Source organism: Chrysochloris asiatica, unplaced genomic scaffold (genome assembly GCF_000296735.1).
Source record: "Chrysochloris asiatica unplaced genomic scaffold, ChrAsi1.0 scaffold00066, whole genome shotgun sequence".
NCBI classification, from domain to species: domain Eukaryota; kingdom Metazoa; phylum Chordata; class Mammalia; order Afrosoricida; family Chrysochloridae; genus Chrysochloris; species Chrysochloris asiatica.
Genome location: NW_006408584.1, coordinates 10,374,239 through 10,390,968, shown reverse-complemented (window position 1 = coordinate 10,390,968; position 16,730 = coordinate 10,374,239). Strand labels below are relative to the sequence as shown.

At 38.4% G+C, this 16,730-nt stretch overlaps 1 protein-coding gene across 1 annotated transcript in view; it reads right to left on the bottom strand.

Annotated features, from left to right (window-relative positions):
* SH3RF1 (SH3 domain containing ring finger 1) overlaps window positions 1-16,730 on the bottom strand; it is a 280,420-nt gene that overhangs the window by 86,181 nt on the left and 177,509 nt on the right. Inside the window, exon 4 of the mRNA XM_006864534.1 lies at window positions 16,472-16,567. Within this exon, the coding sequence (XP_006864596.1) occupies window positions 16,472-16,567 (96 nt within the window). The remainder of the gene's footprint in view (window positions 1-16,471; window positions 16,568-16,730) is intronic.

The window sequence follows — 16,730 nt, the reverse complement described above, 5'->3', positions numbered from 1 at the left end:
CTGGAGAAGGATTGTTCTTTGGACATACTATCAGGAGGGATCAGTCTCTGGAGAAGGATTGTTCTTTGGACATACTATCAGGAGGGATCAGTCCCTGGAGAAGGATTGTTCTTTGGACATGCTATCAGGAAGGATCAGTCCCTGGAGAAGGACTGTTCTTTGGACATGCTATCAGGAGGGATCAGTCCCTGGAGAAGGATATCATGCTTAGTAAAGGAAAGAGTCAATAAAAAAGAGGAATTCCCTCAATGAGATGGATTGACATGGTAAGAGCAACAATGGGCTCAACCATAACAATTGTGAGGATGGCACAGACCAGGTAGAGTTTCAATACTGTTGTGTACAAGGTCACTACGATAGGAACTGACTGGATGGTACCTAATAAGAACAACAGGAGGATAAGCAAAGGCACTGTGAATCTAAATAAATAAATTATATATACATATGTATATGTATTTTATTTCAGTATTTCCCATGTCACCTATCCAATGATCGAGATATTAAAAGGTAGAGAGTTTGAGGAGGATTTTCTGTAGTATAAGCACTTGACCACAAGGTCAGTGGCTCAAACTCAACAGCCACTCCTCAGAAACCCTATTCAAGGTTACTATTAGTCAGAACTGACTTGACAACACTTAACAACAACAACAATAACAGTGTTAAGAGTCTATCAAGAGGACTCAAGGGCTAAGAAAACAGAGTTGCCAACTAAGAAAACAATTTCAGGAAGTGGAAGGCCAGAGACTAACAACAAGGGGTAAGAAAGCAGAGTCAATGTACTTCAGAAAATCAGCCACTGAAAACCTTAAGATCACAATGGTCCAATACTATTATTGTGCGTGGTGTTGCCATGAGTTGATTCATGGCAGCTAGCAACAACAATGGAGAAGGAGATAACAGAAATGCAAAATAACAAGGATGTAAATGATGTGACCAAGTTCCTGGGGGATGAAAGGACTGGGAGGAGGAAAGAGTTCTACAACATTGACAAACACTTCATCTGCATCATGGGACAAAAGGAGAAAAAACTTGAATAGCAGAGATGCAGAAAGACTTAAAGACAGAAAGAAAAAAATCCACCCTGAAAGTTAAGACTACATACTTCTAAGGCAATAGATTTAAAATCTCATTATTGTACTAGGGAACAAGACCAATGGATAATTAAAATTTGGGTTCAATTCAATTTTTTGTGCTTACTGTATCTGACATTAGTATATTCGGTTTTGTGATGCTTTTTATTTCATATTCATTCACCAAATGCATGCCTTAAAAAAGGTCTATTAACCAAAACGGTACATTCCAATGACACATTTTTATTCTCAATAATCTGACTACCAGATGTAGGAATAGTATAGAAAAATATACATATGTACATCTCAGGAGGTTAAGAATATGGAATTGTCATTAAATTCTAACTAAAAATGTATCAATGTGAAATGACACATTGACAGACATTCCACAGAGATATGTAATCAGTTAATAAATCAGTTAACATAGCTTTCCCCTGGATACCAAAAGTGAGTGAGTGGGTGTGTGTGGGGGTGTGTGCATGTATGCAGTGGGGAGAGAGATGAGTGATCATTAAGAAGAAATCTATCAGGGAAAGAGGATACTCAGAATATTGACATCATGACTTTCTGAAATCTTTCTTCTCAGTATATAGAAAACTGTTTATTCTGCACACACGTGAAGTTTAATAGGTGCATTGCCACTAAAAACGATCACAAAGGCAAGATGTTTCACAAGATTTAGAAAACATATTCTTGAAACATTGTATTTCATTATAAAAATGAGCTGTGAAGTGAACTCAGGCTCATGCAAAACCCATATACATCAGAGTAGAATTGTGTTTTCAATGGCTTATTTTGCAGAATTACATTGCTAGGCCTTTATTCCAAAGTGCCTCTGGGTAGAATCATACCTCCAACCTTTCTGTTAGTAGTCAAGTGCCTGTCTGCACCTTCCAGGGACTCCAAGATCCAGTAGCCATTGATTCAATTCTGACTTCGTATTCCTCATCAAATGCTTTCATTCAGACTACTTGTATGTCACATGTAAATATACACACCCAGATTAATATAAAATATTTATTGTGTCTTAATAGAATATATTGCCATGACTTACACAAAACAAAAAATCAAGTCAATTCTGATGCTTGTAATACAGCATGTGTTGGCGTAGAATTGCTCCGTAGGGTTTTTCTTAGCTATCATCTATAGGGAAGCTGATCACCAGGCTGTTTCTTCCTGGCACAATTGGATGGGTTTGAATTGCTAACCTTGAGGAGAGTGGTTAAATGCAAACAATTTTTAAATGAGTCTACTTTGCTTCCTAAGGCTTGTTAAGCGCTGTTGAATAGGTTCCAACTCACAACAAACCTGTATAGGGTTACTACGGAGAGACTGGTGAGTTTGAACTACTGACCTTGTGGTTAGCAATCTAGTGCTTATCCTACAGTGTTAGAACAGGGCTCCCTTAAAGCCCTAACAAAATTTAGAATGTATGAAGCAACATAATGAATTTTCAAAATAATAAACATTCTGTTGTTGTTAAGTGCTGTCGAGTTGATTCTGACCCATAGCGACCCTGTACAGGGTTTCTGAGGCTGTGTATCTTTACAGGAGCAGAAAGCCTCATCTTTCTCCCACGGAACTACTGGTAGTTTCGAACTGCTGACCTTGAGATTAGCAGCCCAATTCTTAACCATTACACTACCATAGAAACTTTTTAGACTTTTAGAAATAATGTTGTTGTTGTTGTTGTTAAGTGCTGCTGAGTCAGTTCCAACTCATAGAATTTCCGAGACTCTATATCTTTGCAGGAGCAGAAATCTTCATCTTTCTCCTGAAGAGCAGCTAGTGGCTCACAGTCCAGTGCTTATTTTCTACAGCCACCACGCTCCCTTAAGAGGTAATTGTTGCTTTTAAGTGCTGTCAAGTTGGTTCTGACTCTCAGCAACCCTGTATAGGGTTTCTAAGGAGCAACTGGTGAGTTTGAACTGCCAACCTTATGGTTCAGACTGACATTACAGTCCAGTGCTTATCCTACAATGCCAAAGATTTAACAAATTTGACATTTTTCTCTTAAAAACATATCCTTAGAACAGAGGACCATCAAGGGAGAAGAGCACGAGCGAAATGCAGGACCCTATCCAGAGAAGCAGTGACATCAGTGATGGAGACAGAGATGAGAATATGGAGAAAGGGAGCAGCTAAGGAATCTAGACTCATGGAAAGAGAAAGGCTGTGAAGTGGCGATCAGGAGGCAGGCTTGCAAAACATGCCCTTTCGTTCTTTAAATGATTATATATTCCTGAGTGTTTTTGTGTACATCCTTCCTCCTCAAAAACAAAAACAAAAACAAAAAAACAAACAACAACAACAACAAAAAAAAACCCAGAGGGAATAGAAACAAATATTGTTGAATGATAAATTACAGAAGGGACTGTAATCATTGCAATGAAATGATGAGTGTAAAACCGATGTTCTCCTATGTAAACTAACACTCCAGTCACAATAAAAACTTAAAAAAAGAAAAAACCCAACTCAATCTTAGATAGTTCAATTTATTATGTAATGAATCATTCTGGAAAATTAAGCTTTTAATGAATTTAATCATTTTTTATGAAAAAATGAAAATGGCCTCTATAAACAACACAGCTGAGTAATGGTAGTGATTATGCACCAACATCAGGAGCACTAGTAATCACTGTGTTCTGAGGCTCATGCAGGGGAGAGTCTCGACAAAACTTCACTTTTTCAATTACTGTGTTCCTAAACAAGACATGTGTCTAATAAAATGAGAAAAATAATGACCTAAATAATGTGTTGGCTACTAGAGTGTTTATTACGTAATCTCAAAAAGTGGTGGTTAGAAATTTGGCATTTGGGACGTTCATCCACACACCAATGCTCCGCCGGCAATAAAGCATCTTCCTCTGATATTGCCCTCCCCACCCCGCCACCAAAAAAAATGAGCGGTGGTTATCAATATGGTTAAAACAATGGAGAAACTCAAAATCATGTTTGTGGTTATATTATTATGTTATTGTTGGTATTGTGTGCTGTTAAGTCATTTACAACACACAGCGATTCTGTATAGGGTTTCTGAGGAGCAGCTGATAAGCTTGAACTACTGACCTTGCAGTTCAAACAGACTTTGCCATCCAGTGGATTAACCCACAGCAGTACACCAGGACTCCGGTTATCATTATAGCATAAGGTAAAAAAATGGATGGATATTGCCCAAAATAAATTTTGACAGGATTAAAGATTGTTAATTTTCTTTCCAAATTTTCTGGAATATGATTATAGATATAAAATAATTTAAAGTATTTATTTTGTAAGATGTAACTCTCCCATCAAGACAATTGGTCGAGTCCCCTCAGGGCAACCCCTTAAGCAGTGAGCTCCTACTTAATCCAAGACTAAGACTCAAGAGGAATAGATGAACAGGCGTGCATTCTGACTGGTGAGGGGGAGTGAGGGAAAAACAGCAATGAAGTTGTGAGCTAAGTCTGACCCGTGAACCCAGGTGGAGACCTGGTTGGCCAGCAGTGTGGTAAGACCTGAGGACTCATGGGCCCAGAGACAGAGACATAGCCACAGAGTACTAGAGTGGAGAGTGACGCATCCACTGATAAGCAGTGAGGGCATATGCACAAGAACACCCACACTTGCAGATAATACCCACTTGACCTGGCTTCAATGGCTGGATGATGAGAACTCAACTAGAGTAATCTGATACAATTTGATGAACTTGACCTACACCTATGGATGTAGTAGCTCAAAAGAGGGAACAAATCTTTACAACGATGATCATTTAAACCCCCTCAGTACAAATGGTAGACAGAGATGGGAAACTTAGTCATTGGCTATCCAAAGTGTGGGGGCTACAAGGCAAGAAATAACTGACTTACAAGCTTTCAAGAAGGAGCCTAGATCCAGAGTGCGCAGAGGAAAGTAGAATCTCCACTGAGTAGTTTCCAATATGTCTGGGCAGGACTGATGAAAGGAGATGAGGATAAAACTCTTGTGGTACAATAATGAATAATTACTATCAGGACTGACTGTGAGGGTTGGAAATGTAAAGGTAGACATTTTATAGCAAAAGGAGGGGAGTGGTTGACTTTGCAGTCCAGAAGCGGCAGTCCCTGGGACCATCAAGGCAGAAGAGCAGAGTGTGGGGCCCAAACCAGAGAAGCAGTGACGCCAGAGATGGAGGCAGAGACAATGATGTGGAGAGATAGAGCGGCTTGGGACTTTAGACCCAGAGAGGGAGAGGGGCTGTGTGCTGATGACTGGGGAGGGGAGGGGGCGCTGGGGAGCAGGCTTGCAGGGTATACCCTTTGGTTGGTTGATGATGCATGGAGGGGATTGCAATTATGGCAATGAAATGATATACCGTAGCATGAATGTTTTCCCATGTAAACTATCATGTAATGCACAATAGAAATTAAAAAAAAACAAAACCAAAGGTGGTAACCAAAAAAAAAAAAAAAAAGATGTAACTCTCAAGGGTCACAGAAAAAGATGAAATCATCTGTACACTCAGTATGTGCCAGATATAATAAAGACTGCACTGAGTACTGTAGATTTTTTAAACAAACAGAGGGTTTGTTTTGTTTTTGTATAGGAAAATTAGGGACAAAGGCTACATAAGAAATGGGAGTACAGTATAACCTGAGAAAGCTGGAACCTGTGTTAAGGAGAAAAAAATCTTGCCGGAGAAGGAAACCTCAAATACTTTTCACTAAATTGAGCAATAAAAATGTAGTAAATAAAACTGCACCCTGTCCAAGGTGAAAACCTTGTTGTTTTATTGTTGTTAAGTGCCGTCAAGTTGGGTCTGACTGACTCATAGCGATCCTGTATAGGCTTTCCAAGGAGTGGCTGGTAAGTTTGAATAGACAACTTTGTAGTTCAAACCAAACTTGCAGTCCAGTGCTTATCCTATGGTGCCATACCAGAACTCCAGAAAAAACAAGTTATTGTTGTTGTTGTCAAGTTCCATCAAGTCAGTTTCCACCCATAGAGACCCTGTATAATATTTCCAAGGAGCAGCTGGTGAGTTTGAACCACCGATCTTGCAGTTCAAATGGCTTTGCAGTCTGGCGCATTAACCCACCCAGAAAAACAAGGCAGTCTCACCAAATTCTGGCTCTCACAGGTTTCACTGTATTTACTGGTACCTTGAAGAAAGTGCAATCTATCTACAGATAAATGAGCAAAAATATATTCCAGATGAGGGAAACGAGAAGTTCCACTTTGTAAAGGCAGCAATTCTCCAAGCTGTATTTTCTAGGAACGGTCAGTAGTACAACTTAGTTAGGTTCTAGCTATGTTAGGGGAATATGGTCAGGCTGAGACAATTTGGGGATGCTTTGGAGAATCAATATGAATGCTAGATACCATTTAGTCCTTATTCTCAGCCTCTGATTAGGTCTCTGCAGGAGATCTTCATTTTTATGTTTCAGAAAAGTACCCATAGTACTGGAAAGTCTCCATTCATGCAGTGAGAACTCAATAAACATTAACTGATCTTTAGAATCTCAGCTCCCTCAATGTCTTCCTAATGGAAAACAAAAGGAAATTCTTCAATTAGAAAGAGGCTGCTGAATAACAGATGGAGCATAGACCACTCTAAATTAAGTTTCCTATTTAATCTAATACTATTCCCATCCATTTTCCTAAGAGTTCTGGGTATATTGTTGTTGTTAAGTGCCACGGAGTCAGTTCCAACTCATAGCAACCCTGTATAGGGTTTCCAAGGAGCGGCTTGGTGAGCTTGAACTACTGACCTTGCAGTTCAAGCCAACTCTACAGTCCAGCACACTAACCCACAGTGCCATACCAGGACTCCTCTTGAGTATACAGTTCTATTATTTTTGAAGTATACATCTTCTTTTAATTAAACCAGTTCAACAAAGGAGTCCCTCAGAGGTCCAAATGGTTAAAGGGCTCAGCTGTTAATGAAAGGTTGGAGGTTTGAGTTGCCCCAGAGGCATCTCGGCATAAAGCCTTCATTATCTGCTTCCAAATGGTCACAGCCACTGAAAACCCTTTAGAGCACATTTCTACTATGGTATGAATAGGGATCCTATGAGTCAGGACCCACTCATTGGCAAGTACTATCTAGAAGATACCTTTTGAGAGTGAATTTAGTCAACTTGCCTCCAGCTATATTTATGAAGCAGTTGTTCCTGAAAACCAAGAGGAGAGCTGGCTTTGCCCTCGGAACTTTAAAGTTCAGAGCTCACTTTCCTTCTATGTTTGTGGTAGGGAAAAAGACAGCGGTTACTGCTGCACAAGCTTCTTTAAAGTATTGAAGAACAAAGATGTCAGTTTGAGGACTAAGGTGCGGCTGACCCAAGCCATGGTACTTTAAATAACATCTTATGCATGCGAACATTGGGCAATGAATAAGGAAGACCGTAGAAGAAATGATGCATTTTAGTTACAGTGTTGAAGAAGAACAGTGAAAATACCATAGACTGTCAACAGAACAAAAAGATCTTTGTTGGAAGCAGTACAGGCAGAACGTTCCTTGGAAGCCAGGATGGCCAGACTTCATCTCTCTTATTTTGGACATATTGTCAGGAGAGACCAGTCACTGCAGAAGAATACCATGGTTGGTAAAGTGGAGGGTTGTGGAAAAAGAGGAAGACCCCCAATGAGATGGATTGGCACAGTGGCAGCAGTGATGAGCTCAGGTGTAGCAACAATTGTTAGGTTGGCCCAGGGCCAGGCAATGTATCATTCTGTTGTGCATTATGATTCGGTACACCGACTCAATGCCTTTAACCAGGAAAAGGCCAAGCACGCATTGCATTTGGCCTCTTCTCAGTGACATAGTAGAAAAAAATGAAGATGACTCCAGTAAAGCAGTCAGCAAATGTGACCTCGGTGGTTCAGTGGCTTTATGGATGAGTTAACAAGTCTAGATTATACATAGAGGGACATGCAAGGACACTTCAAAGAGTTTGTGAAAAAAATTCATTATCTTTTCATTCTATTTTCCCACAAATTTGTTTAATTCCCCTCATACAGAGAAACTGTAAAATGACCACTAAGTTGATTTTCATTGAAATTTTTCTAAAAGCCCAAATCTAAAAACAGCATGACTTGTCAAAAGGCAGGACACAGAAAGTGCTCAACAAGTCAGGAGCTAGGAGTGACTGAAAAGCCCCATTTTACACTCTAAGGAAAATTTAGTTTTCAAGAGGAAATGAAAATCTCCTATTATATCTTAGAAGTTCTGGTTGGTGCTGTTTGATAAGCACTGTACTACTAACTACAAGGTTAGTGGTTCAAACTAACCAGCTGCTCCTTGGAACTCCTACACAGGGTTGCTGTGAGTCAGAAATGACTGAGCGGTACTTAACAACATTATAACTTAACTTTATAGGCTGTTCTATGTTGCCTCTAAGAAGAAAGACAAAATTACCTTTCTACGTATAAGCAAAGTTATAAAAGTTATATAGTTTAAAAAGACAGCAAATAAATGTTCCATGGATGTTGTTTTTCCAAAGAGTAATAATTAGTAGGCATTTGAGATGTGCCATAAAAGGATTTTCTGAAATCTTTCTCAAAGGCTAAACCTGAGACAAATTAAAGTTACATCTTTCTATTTTCTGATTGAAGCATGTTGTTGATGTTACGTACTATGTGCCCACCAGGTTGGCCAAGGACAGGGCAATGTTTCATTCTGTTCTGTTGTGCATCAGGTTGCTGTGGATCAGTGCTGACTCCATAGCACCTAACAATAATAACAACTTGTATCAAGCTGATAACATTTTCTGCTATATACCATTAGGTACCAAATAGTGATTTCTGAACATTATATTCTGAACAATATAATGAAATACTGCCCAGTCCTGCATCATTCCCACGATCAATGCTTGAGTTCACCCACAGTTTCAGCCACTGTCAGTCCATCTTGTTGAGAATCTTCCTCCTTTTAACTCACCCTCTACTTTACCAACCATGCAATCCTTCTCCAAGGACTGCTCCCTCCTGATAACATGTCCAAAGTATATGAGACAAAGTCTCACCATTTTTATTCTAAGGAGCACTCTGGCTGTACTTCTAAGACAGATTTGTTCATTCTTCTGACAGACAACATTCTTTGCCAACATCCTAATTCAAAGGTATCAATTCTTCTTTGGTCTTCCATATTCATTGTCCAGTTTGCACATGCATAGGAGGTGACTGAAGTAACAGGACTTGAGTCAGGCGTACCTAGTCCTCAAAGTGACATTTTGTATTTTTAACACTTCAAATACATCTTTTACAGATTTGCTCAAATGAAATACGTTTATAAAATAAGAAAACTTGCACCATGTGACAGAGCCCACAGTGCTAGTCAAAAAAAAAAAACCAAAAAAATGCTATTCAAAAGCAGATACAATTCAATGGGAATTAAAGGCGAAAGTATGATGCTAAGCAATTGAGTAACTCCTTCTTACTGATTTCTTAACAATATCTCTAAATTTCATTTATAAACGTTAATTCACATCAAACAGTAATTCTGCCTTTCTGCAACAATTTATCTAAATTTCTTTTATAAAAAAATAATTTACTTCAAAACTGAAGAGCAAGATAGTATGCTAAACAATGCAGTAGCTCTCTTTCCTTCTAAATAATTTCACTATTTTTTCTTTTAATTTATTTCAATCAATTGAACATTTCACATTTTAATTTTAAAGGGAAATAATAAAAATATAAATGATATAATAACTTTTTATATACTTCAATCAACCCTCTGAGTTGTACATCAAAGATTGTATTTGGTTCTCATTATTCCCTAGAGCAAAGGTTTTGAGTTAAGAAATAAAGTTAATATTGCTCTTCTTCATTCTTCCAAAGGTCATCATTGTAACTTCAAACCATGTATCCAAACCTCCACTTCTCTAACTTGGTAAACAAAGAAACTACCATACTTAAGGCCTTCTAACTTTTCTGCATACTTGATTTTCCTTTGTTTCGGCTGATAATACATATGCTATGTAATTGCCATAGAAATGTCACACATTATTTGCCTAGGGGTTGATTCTAAAAGTTGAAAACAAGAAATGAACACTTCACTGTGGCACTGTAGGATGAAGCACTGTATCACACACAAAGTCGATTTGAACTGAAAATTCAGTGGTAGAAACCCTATACAGGGTCACTATGAGTCGGAAACAACTCAATGGCACTTCACAACAACAAACTGTGCAAATTAAATATAGGTTGTTGTTGTGAGGTGCCACTGAGTCGGTTCCGACCCATAGCAACTCTGTATAGGGTTTCTGAGGAGCAGCTGGTGAGCTTGAACTGCCGACGTTGCAGTTCAAACGGCTTTGCAGTCTGGCGCATTAACCCACAGTGCCACATCAGGACTAGTTTATTATAAATCACTTTTAACTCAACAAAACTGTTTTAGAAAAATGAGGATCCTAAAAGTAAGGCCACTCTGCCTTGCTCAGTGAGGAAGGAAAACAGAAGAACTGATGCATTGCCACCTGGTAAAGAATACTGACTATACCATGGACTTCCAGAAGAACAAAGAAAGCAGTCTTAGGAGAAATACAACCAGAATACTCCTTAGAAGTGAGGCTGGTGAGACTTTGGTTTTTTTCTTACATTGGACATATCGTCCAGAAAGATCAGTTGTTTGAAAAGGAATTCATGGTTGGTAAAGAAGGAGCTCTGGTAGCGTAGTGGTTACGAATTGGGCTGCCAACCTCAAGGTCAGCAGTTCGAAACTACTAGCGGTTCCGCGGGAGAAAGATGAGGCATTCTGCTCCCGTAAAGATTTACAGCCTTGGATACCCTGTGCAGGGTCACTATGAGTCGGAGCCGCCTCCATGGTATTTAACAACAACAATAACAACAAAGAAGAGGTTCAGCAAACATAAAGGAAACCCTCAATGAAATGGACTGACACAATAGCCACACAACACATTCAATCATACCAACCATCATGAAGATGGTATAGGATCAGGCAACATTTTGTTCTATCATACATAAGGTTGCCATGATTCGCAGCTGGCTCAATGGTGCCTAACAACAATAACCTCTATCTACATCAAATGAAAGGAATCATCTCACACAGGAAGTCTTTATTTTAGAGACAAATTATTAACAGAGGCTCTAAAAGCTAACCCAGAGAGTATGGCTATGGTTATATTAATGGAAAAATTATAAAGCACATATAACCAAATACAGGCTAGTTTAAAATTTTTTTTTTTTTTTTTTAATTTCACTAATGTCATACAAACTCTCTGGCTTTGAGGAAAGATGTATCTTTGTGATATACTCACCAAGATAAATCAAAGACAAAATGTATATTTAGGTAATGAATGATGGAGATCATCAGTTGAAAACCGTAAACGTTGGTAACATTTGAAAACAGTTACTTTTTGGTTTAGAATCTTTAGTTTTGAAAGGTTCTTAGGTTGCTCATTTATTCCATACTTTCAACCAATAATTGCTGAGATCAATTAGGCAGGATTTGGAAGATAGTAACCACATCAGCAAATAACCTAAACTAATTCCGGATAATGAAACAGTGCTTTGAAGAATAATAGCTGTCATAATTGATTTTGTTGTTGTTATGTGCCCTGCAGTCGGTTCCAACTCATAGCAACCCTGAGAGTCTTCCTAAATAACAGGTACTGTTATAAAGTATCACTGGAATTAACTCTCCTTTTACAGCGGTTCTTTTATTTACAGACAAGGAGACAGAAGCACAAAATCACTCAGAATTTCAATCCTAGTCATTTGGCTTTAAAAGTCTAGCTTTTCACCGCTATCACACCACTCTGTATGTGAGGTAAAAAGAAAAGGGGGACTTACTCTATGTAAGTTGGTAAAGGAAAATGTCTCAAAACAGGTGACCTTTAGCCTAAGATCTAAGAAAGAGTGTAATAGCTTCTCTTTCTGATAAAAACATAAAGTAAAGACTATTGTCTATTAGGACATGCCTACTTAATGCTATCTGCATGTAAGGAATGTTCACCTACATAGAGGAACAAGTTGCTAAATAATTTTTGTTGTAAATTGGGTGAGTAATAGTTCAAACAAATGATATAAGAATGCAAATAAAATGCAAAACTTAATGAAAATCTATAGTTCATCATAAGCCTACAATACATAATAATATGTTTGAAAAACTCTCAAAGTCCCATATTTAGCACTTACTTCACTCATACTTTGTACTTGCTAAGAATCATGTAATTCTTATCCAAATGACTGTGAAGTCAGAGTGAGTCAGTTCTGAACTGATGAGGTTGTTCAAATCTATTCTATTTTGTAGAAAACTGGGCATTTTTTGAAGAAAGAAATAAGATTATTTTAACTGTGATCAGTCCTTGACAAACAAATACTTTTAAACAAAAGGTCATTTGGCATGTGGTTGTAAAGAGCTCCCTGGGTATTCACATGACTCTCTTACCCATTACTGCTTTCCAGATTGAAGGAACAGCCATTCTAAACAGAATAGAATCCACACCCTCAGAGTTTGAGAAAGAGGGGGCTGACAAGAGAATCTCCAGAGAAGATGAGAATCAATGCAAGAGATCCCTAATCCTGAGAGTGAGAAGCAACTCCAAGAGAAAACTCCTGCCTCGATTCATGCTCAGTAAGGAGTTCTGGTAGCATAGTGGTTACAAATCAGGCTGCTAAACTAAGGAGCTCTGGTAGCGTAGTGATTACGAGTTGGGCTGCTAACCTCAAGGTCAGCAGTTCAAAACTACCAGTGGTTCTGCGGGAGAAAGATGAGGCTTTCTGCTCCCATAAAGGTTTGTTGTTGTTAGGTGCCATCGAGTCGGTCCCGATCCATAGTGACCTTATGCACAGCAGAACGAAACACTGCCTGATCCTGGGCCAACCTCACTATTGTTGCCACGCTTGAGTCCATCAGTGCTGCCACCTGACCAATCCAGCTTGTTGGGGGTCTTCTTCTTTTTCTCTGACCCTCCACCTTACCAAACATGACATCCTTCTCCAGAGACTGTTCCCTCCTGACAATATGTCCGAAGTATGAGAGACAAAGTTTGGCCATCTTGGCCTCCAAGGAGCACTCTGGCTGCACTTCTTCCAAAGTGGATCTATTGGTTCTTTTGGTAGCCCATGGCACTTTCAATATTCTCCTCCAACACCATAACTCAAAGGCATCAATTCTTCTACCTTAGGTCTGCCTTATTCACTGTCCAGCTTTCGCATGCAATCCTGATGTCACATTTTTCTTCATATAACCCAGCTTCTTGGATTATTTGCTCAGCATGCAGGTTGAATAAGTATGGTAAAAGAATACAACCTTGTCGCACACCTTTCTTAATTTTAAAACATTCAGTGTTCCTATGTTCTGTTTGAACAACTGCCTCTTGATTCAGGTACAGATTCCTCATGAGCACAATTAAGTGTTCCAGAATACTCATACTATGTCCACCCTATTTGGAGTTTCTTCTCCAGCTCCTTGGGCCTTTCCATCACGAAAGTCAACCAACCAGCAGGAGTTGAGTAAAGCTTCTACTGACAGGCTTACAAAGGATCGCTATGAGTTGGAACTGGCTCAATGGCACTTAACAACAACAACAGTTAGAATATATGGCAAAGGCTTGCTGTAAATGAAGAACTCTGGAGACCTAGGATTCAATTCTGAACTCAGATCCCCTAATTATATGTGATGGTGAGATCCTTCATATTCTAGCATATTATGTTCTAGCTCTTTTTAATACAAGCTATAAGAACATGATTTGCAAATGAATTATATATATATATATATATGATTTTCTGGGCTCTTAAGGGGGAAAAATATTAACAGGTTTATAGTGCAAGAGAAAGGCCATTATTCAGGAAAAGGCCACCGTTTTTGCTCACGATAGTTGGCTCTATGCCATGTCTGAGGCTGAAAGATAGTCTGTACTTTGTTTAGACAGTTGAAATTTTGGTAGGTTGCTATTGAAATCTGCCTCCACTTTAGTCCCTTCAGGGCAAACCAGGTATCACTAATCCCCAGATGCTCTGCTTGCTACCAGCCTCCTGGGAACTTCAATCTGATGGCTTGACATCAAAGAAATGTTCACAGTCTCCTAGAGATCCATGATTTGCTTACAACGTCTTGACTGGCAAAATTCTGGTTGAAATAAGGAAAGTGTTCATTTGAAAGAAGAGGCAGACGAATGAAAATACTTTCTATTTGGGAGGAAGTTTATCTTTCCCACTTAAGTCAGGGCAAATAAAGACTTGAGTGACTCTAAGTGACTCTCTGAGTTTGCTGTGGGTGGATCTTTATGCCTATCTGAGCAATTCTGCACCTGCCCAATAACAAAAACATAGCAATCCTTTACCATGCATCACAAACCAAGCATTGGCACGTATTATTGATAACACCTAACAAGTAAAGGCAGGCTTTCATTACAAATCTTATGCTTATCCATATTCTTTAGTATAGCTGTTCAAATATTTGAAAATGCCTGTAATTCTCCATGACCCACGGTTAGAATGGGGGAGCACAGTGGCTCTAGGGAATAACAAAAGGTTGTGGGTTTGAGCCCACCAGCTGCTCTACAGGAGAAAGATGAGGCTTTCTGCTCCCACAAAGATATAGTCTCGGAAACCTTACAAAGGATCGCTATGAGTTGGAACTGAATAAATGGCACTTAACAACAACAACAACAGTTAGAATATATGGAAAAGATTGCCTGAGAGGTTAAGAATATTTTTATCCTATAGTTTACTTTCAAAGGCGGGAAAAAAATATTCCAATAAACAGGAACATCTGAAGATAATGAATAAAATTCAAGATCCATACATGGTTTGAATTACTTTTACATGGATATATGGTAGTCAAACTGATTTATGAAAACTCTGGCAATCTTACTGTCTATAAGGGAAATGGAGTGTTGGCTACAATAACAGAATTTGTCATACAAGTTTTCAGACTCATGTCAAAACAAAATACTTCAGATAAAAAGATGGGAAAACAAGTAATGGTGTTTTTTTTTTTTTTTTAACATGATTAAGATATACACTTTGATTATTTTAAACAACAAAATTGCTTTCAATTCCCCAAACAATCTGTGCTCTTTCTTACTTTTTGGCTTGTGAACATTCTGGTTGCCCTGCCTAGCTGTTCTTCCTGCCATAAAATGTAGTTTTTCTACTTTTCTTGGTTAATCCCTACTAATCACTAGAGATTAACCAAGAGAAATGAAGGAAGTACATTCTATGTACTGCTAACCACAAGGTAGGTGGTTCAAATCTACCAGCTGCTCCATGGGTGAAATATAAGGCCATCTGCTCCTGTGAAGAGCTGTAGTCGTAGAAATTATAATATAGGTTTACATATTTATATAGGGTCACCATGAACTGGATTTTACTCAGTGGTAGTAGGTTTGGTTTTTCTGGTTATCTATTACTGTTCACTAAGATTTCACTTCTTCTCAGAAGTCTTCCATGACGCTAGTCTTAGACTGTATTTAATTTTTAAAAATTTCTTTAATTCTGAGTTCAGCTAGTCATTCTTATTATTAAAGGGAAAGAAAGGTTACAATAGATGGTGTAGCATAGGCCTATTGTAGATTATAACTTTGCAGTTCATTTTAAATTTGTGTTAAAATAATACAACTGTGCTACTTTATATATATTCTCTAAAGAGACATTACTTCATAGGCTTGGCTACTATCTTTCTGTTGTTAAGTGCCATTGAGTCAGTTCTAACTTACAGCAACCCTATATAGAGTTTCTAAGGAGTGACTGGTGGGTTTGAACTGCTGACCTTGCAGTTTATGCTGACCTTGCAGTCCAGTGCATTATCCTGCAGAGCTAATTAAAAAGAGGTAGAAGGGTTTAATTTGAGACTAAAGATGTGTTCACTTATTTAATTAATATTTCTTAAAGGTCTACTTTGTGAATATTGGACTCCAAGTACGACAATGTAGAATCAGCACTGGACTGTGAACCACACTGTCAATTGTTCAAACCCCCCAGCTTATCCTTGGAAACTCTGTACAGGGTCCCTATGAGTTGGCATTAACTTGACAACAACAACTTAACAAATCACCATTCTAGTTCTGTTGATACAGCAGATAAAACAAATTAAGTAAGTAGACAAATTAATCTCCCACCTAACTTAGTAAGTTTATCAATCTTTTGATCTCAAAGCTAAAAAATGGAACCAAATACCTGGAAATAATACAGGTAACCAATGTGAAGCATACAGTACCATGTAGCAAGAGATAAGAATGCTTCCAGCAGACAAAGTAAAGAGTTTCAAATATTTCACAATTTTCAGTAATTGCAGGGTAGGGTAGAAGAACTCCTCCTAACCCATCTAATGGTCTAAAACAAGGTATTCCTGGTGCTTTGTGCTATTCAAACTTCTTAAGTAGGAAACGTGGCTTCTTAATGTTCCAACTGCATAAATAAGATTTATTTACCAAGACAAATACTAATTTGATCCAAGTTTTTACAGTCTAACTTACCTCAACATATGAAATTGGGAATATTCCGATTTTGTCTGCCAGCATTCCTTCAGCCCAGTTTTCATCCACTCTGCGGATCACAGTCAGAACATCATCCTGAAGAGACAACAAATGGTTAGTCTACCTAATCCCATTAAGTTTAATCACTTAATTTTCCTTTTCAATAAGGAAGTCAAGAGTACTTCAATAAACATGCAATGGTGCAGCTTTTGTACAGGAATCCAAGGTTCAATGGAACCTATCAGTCAGCCTGGTATAC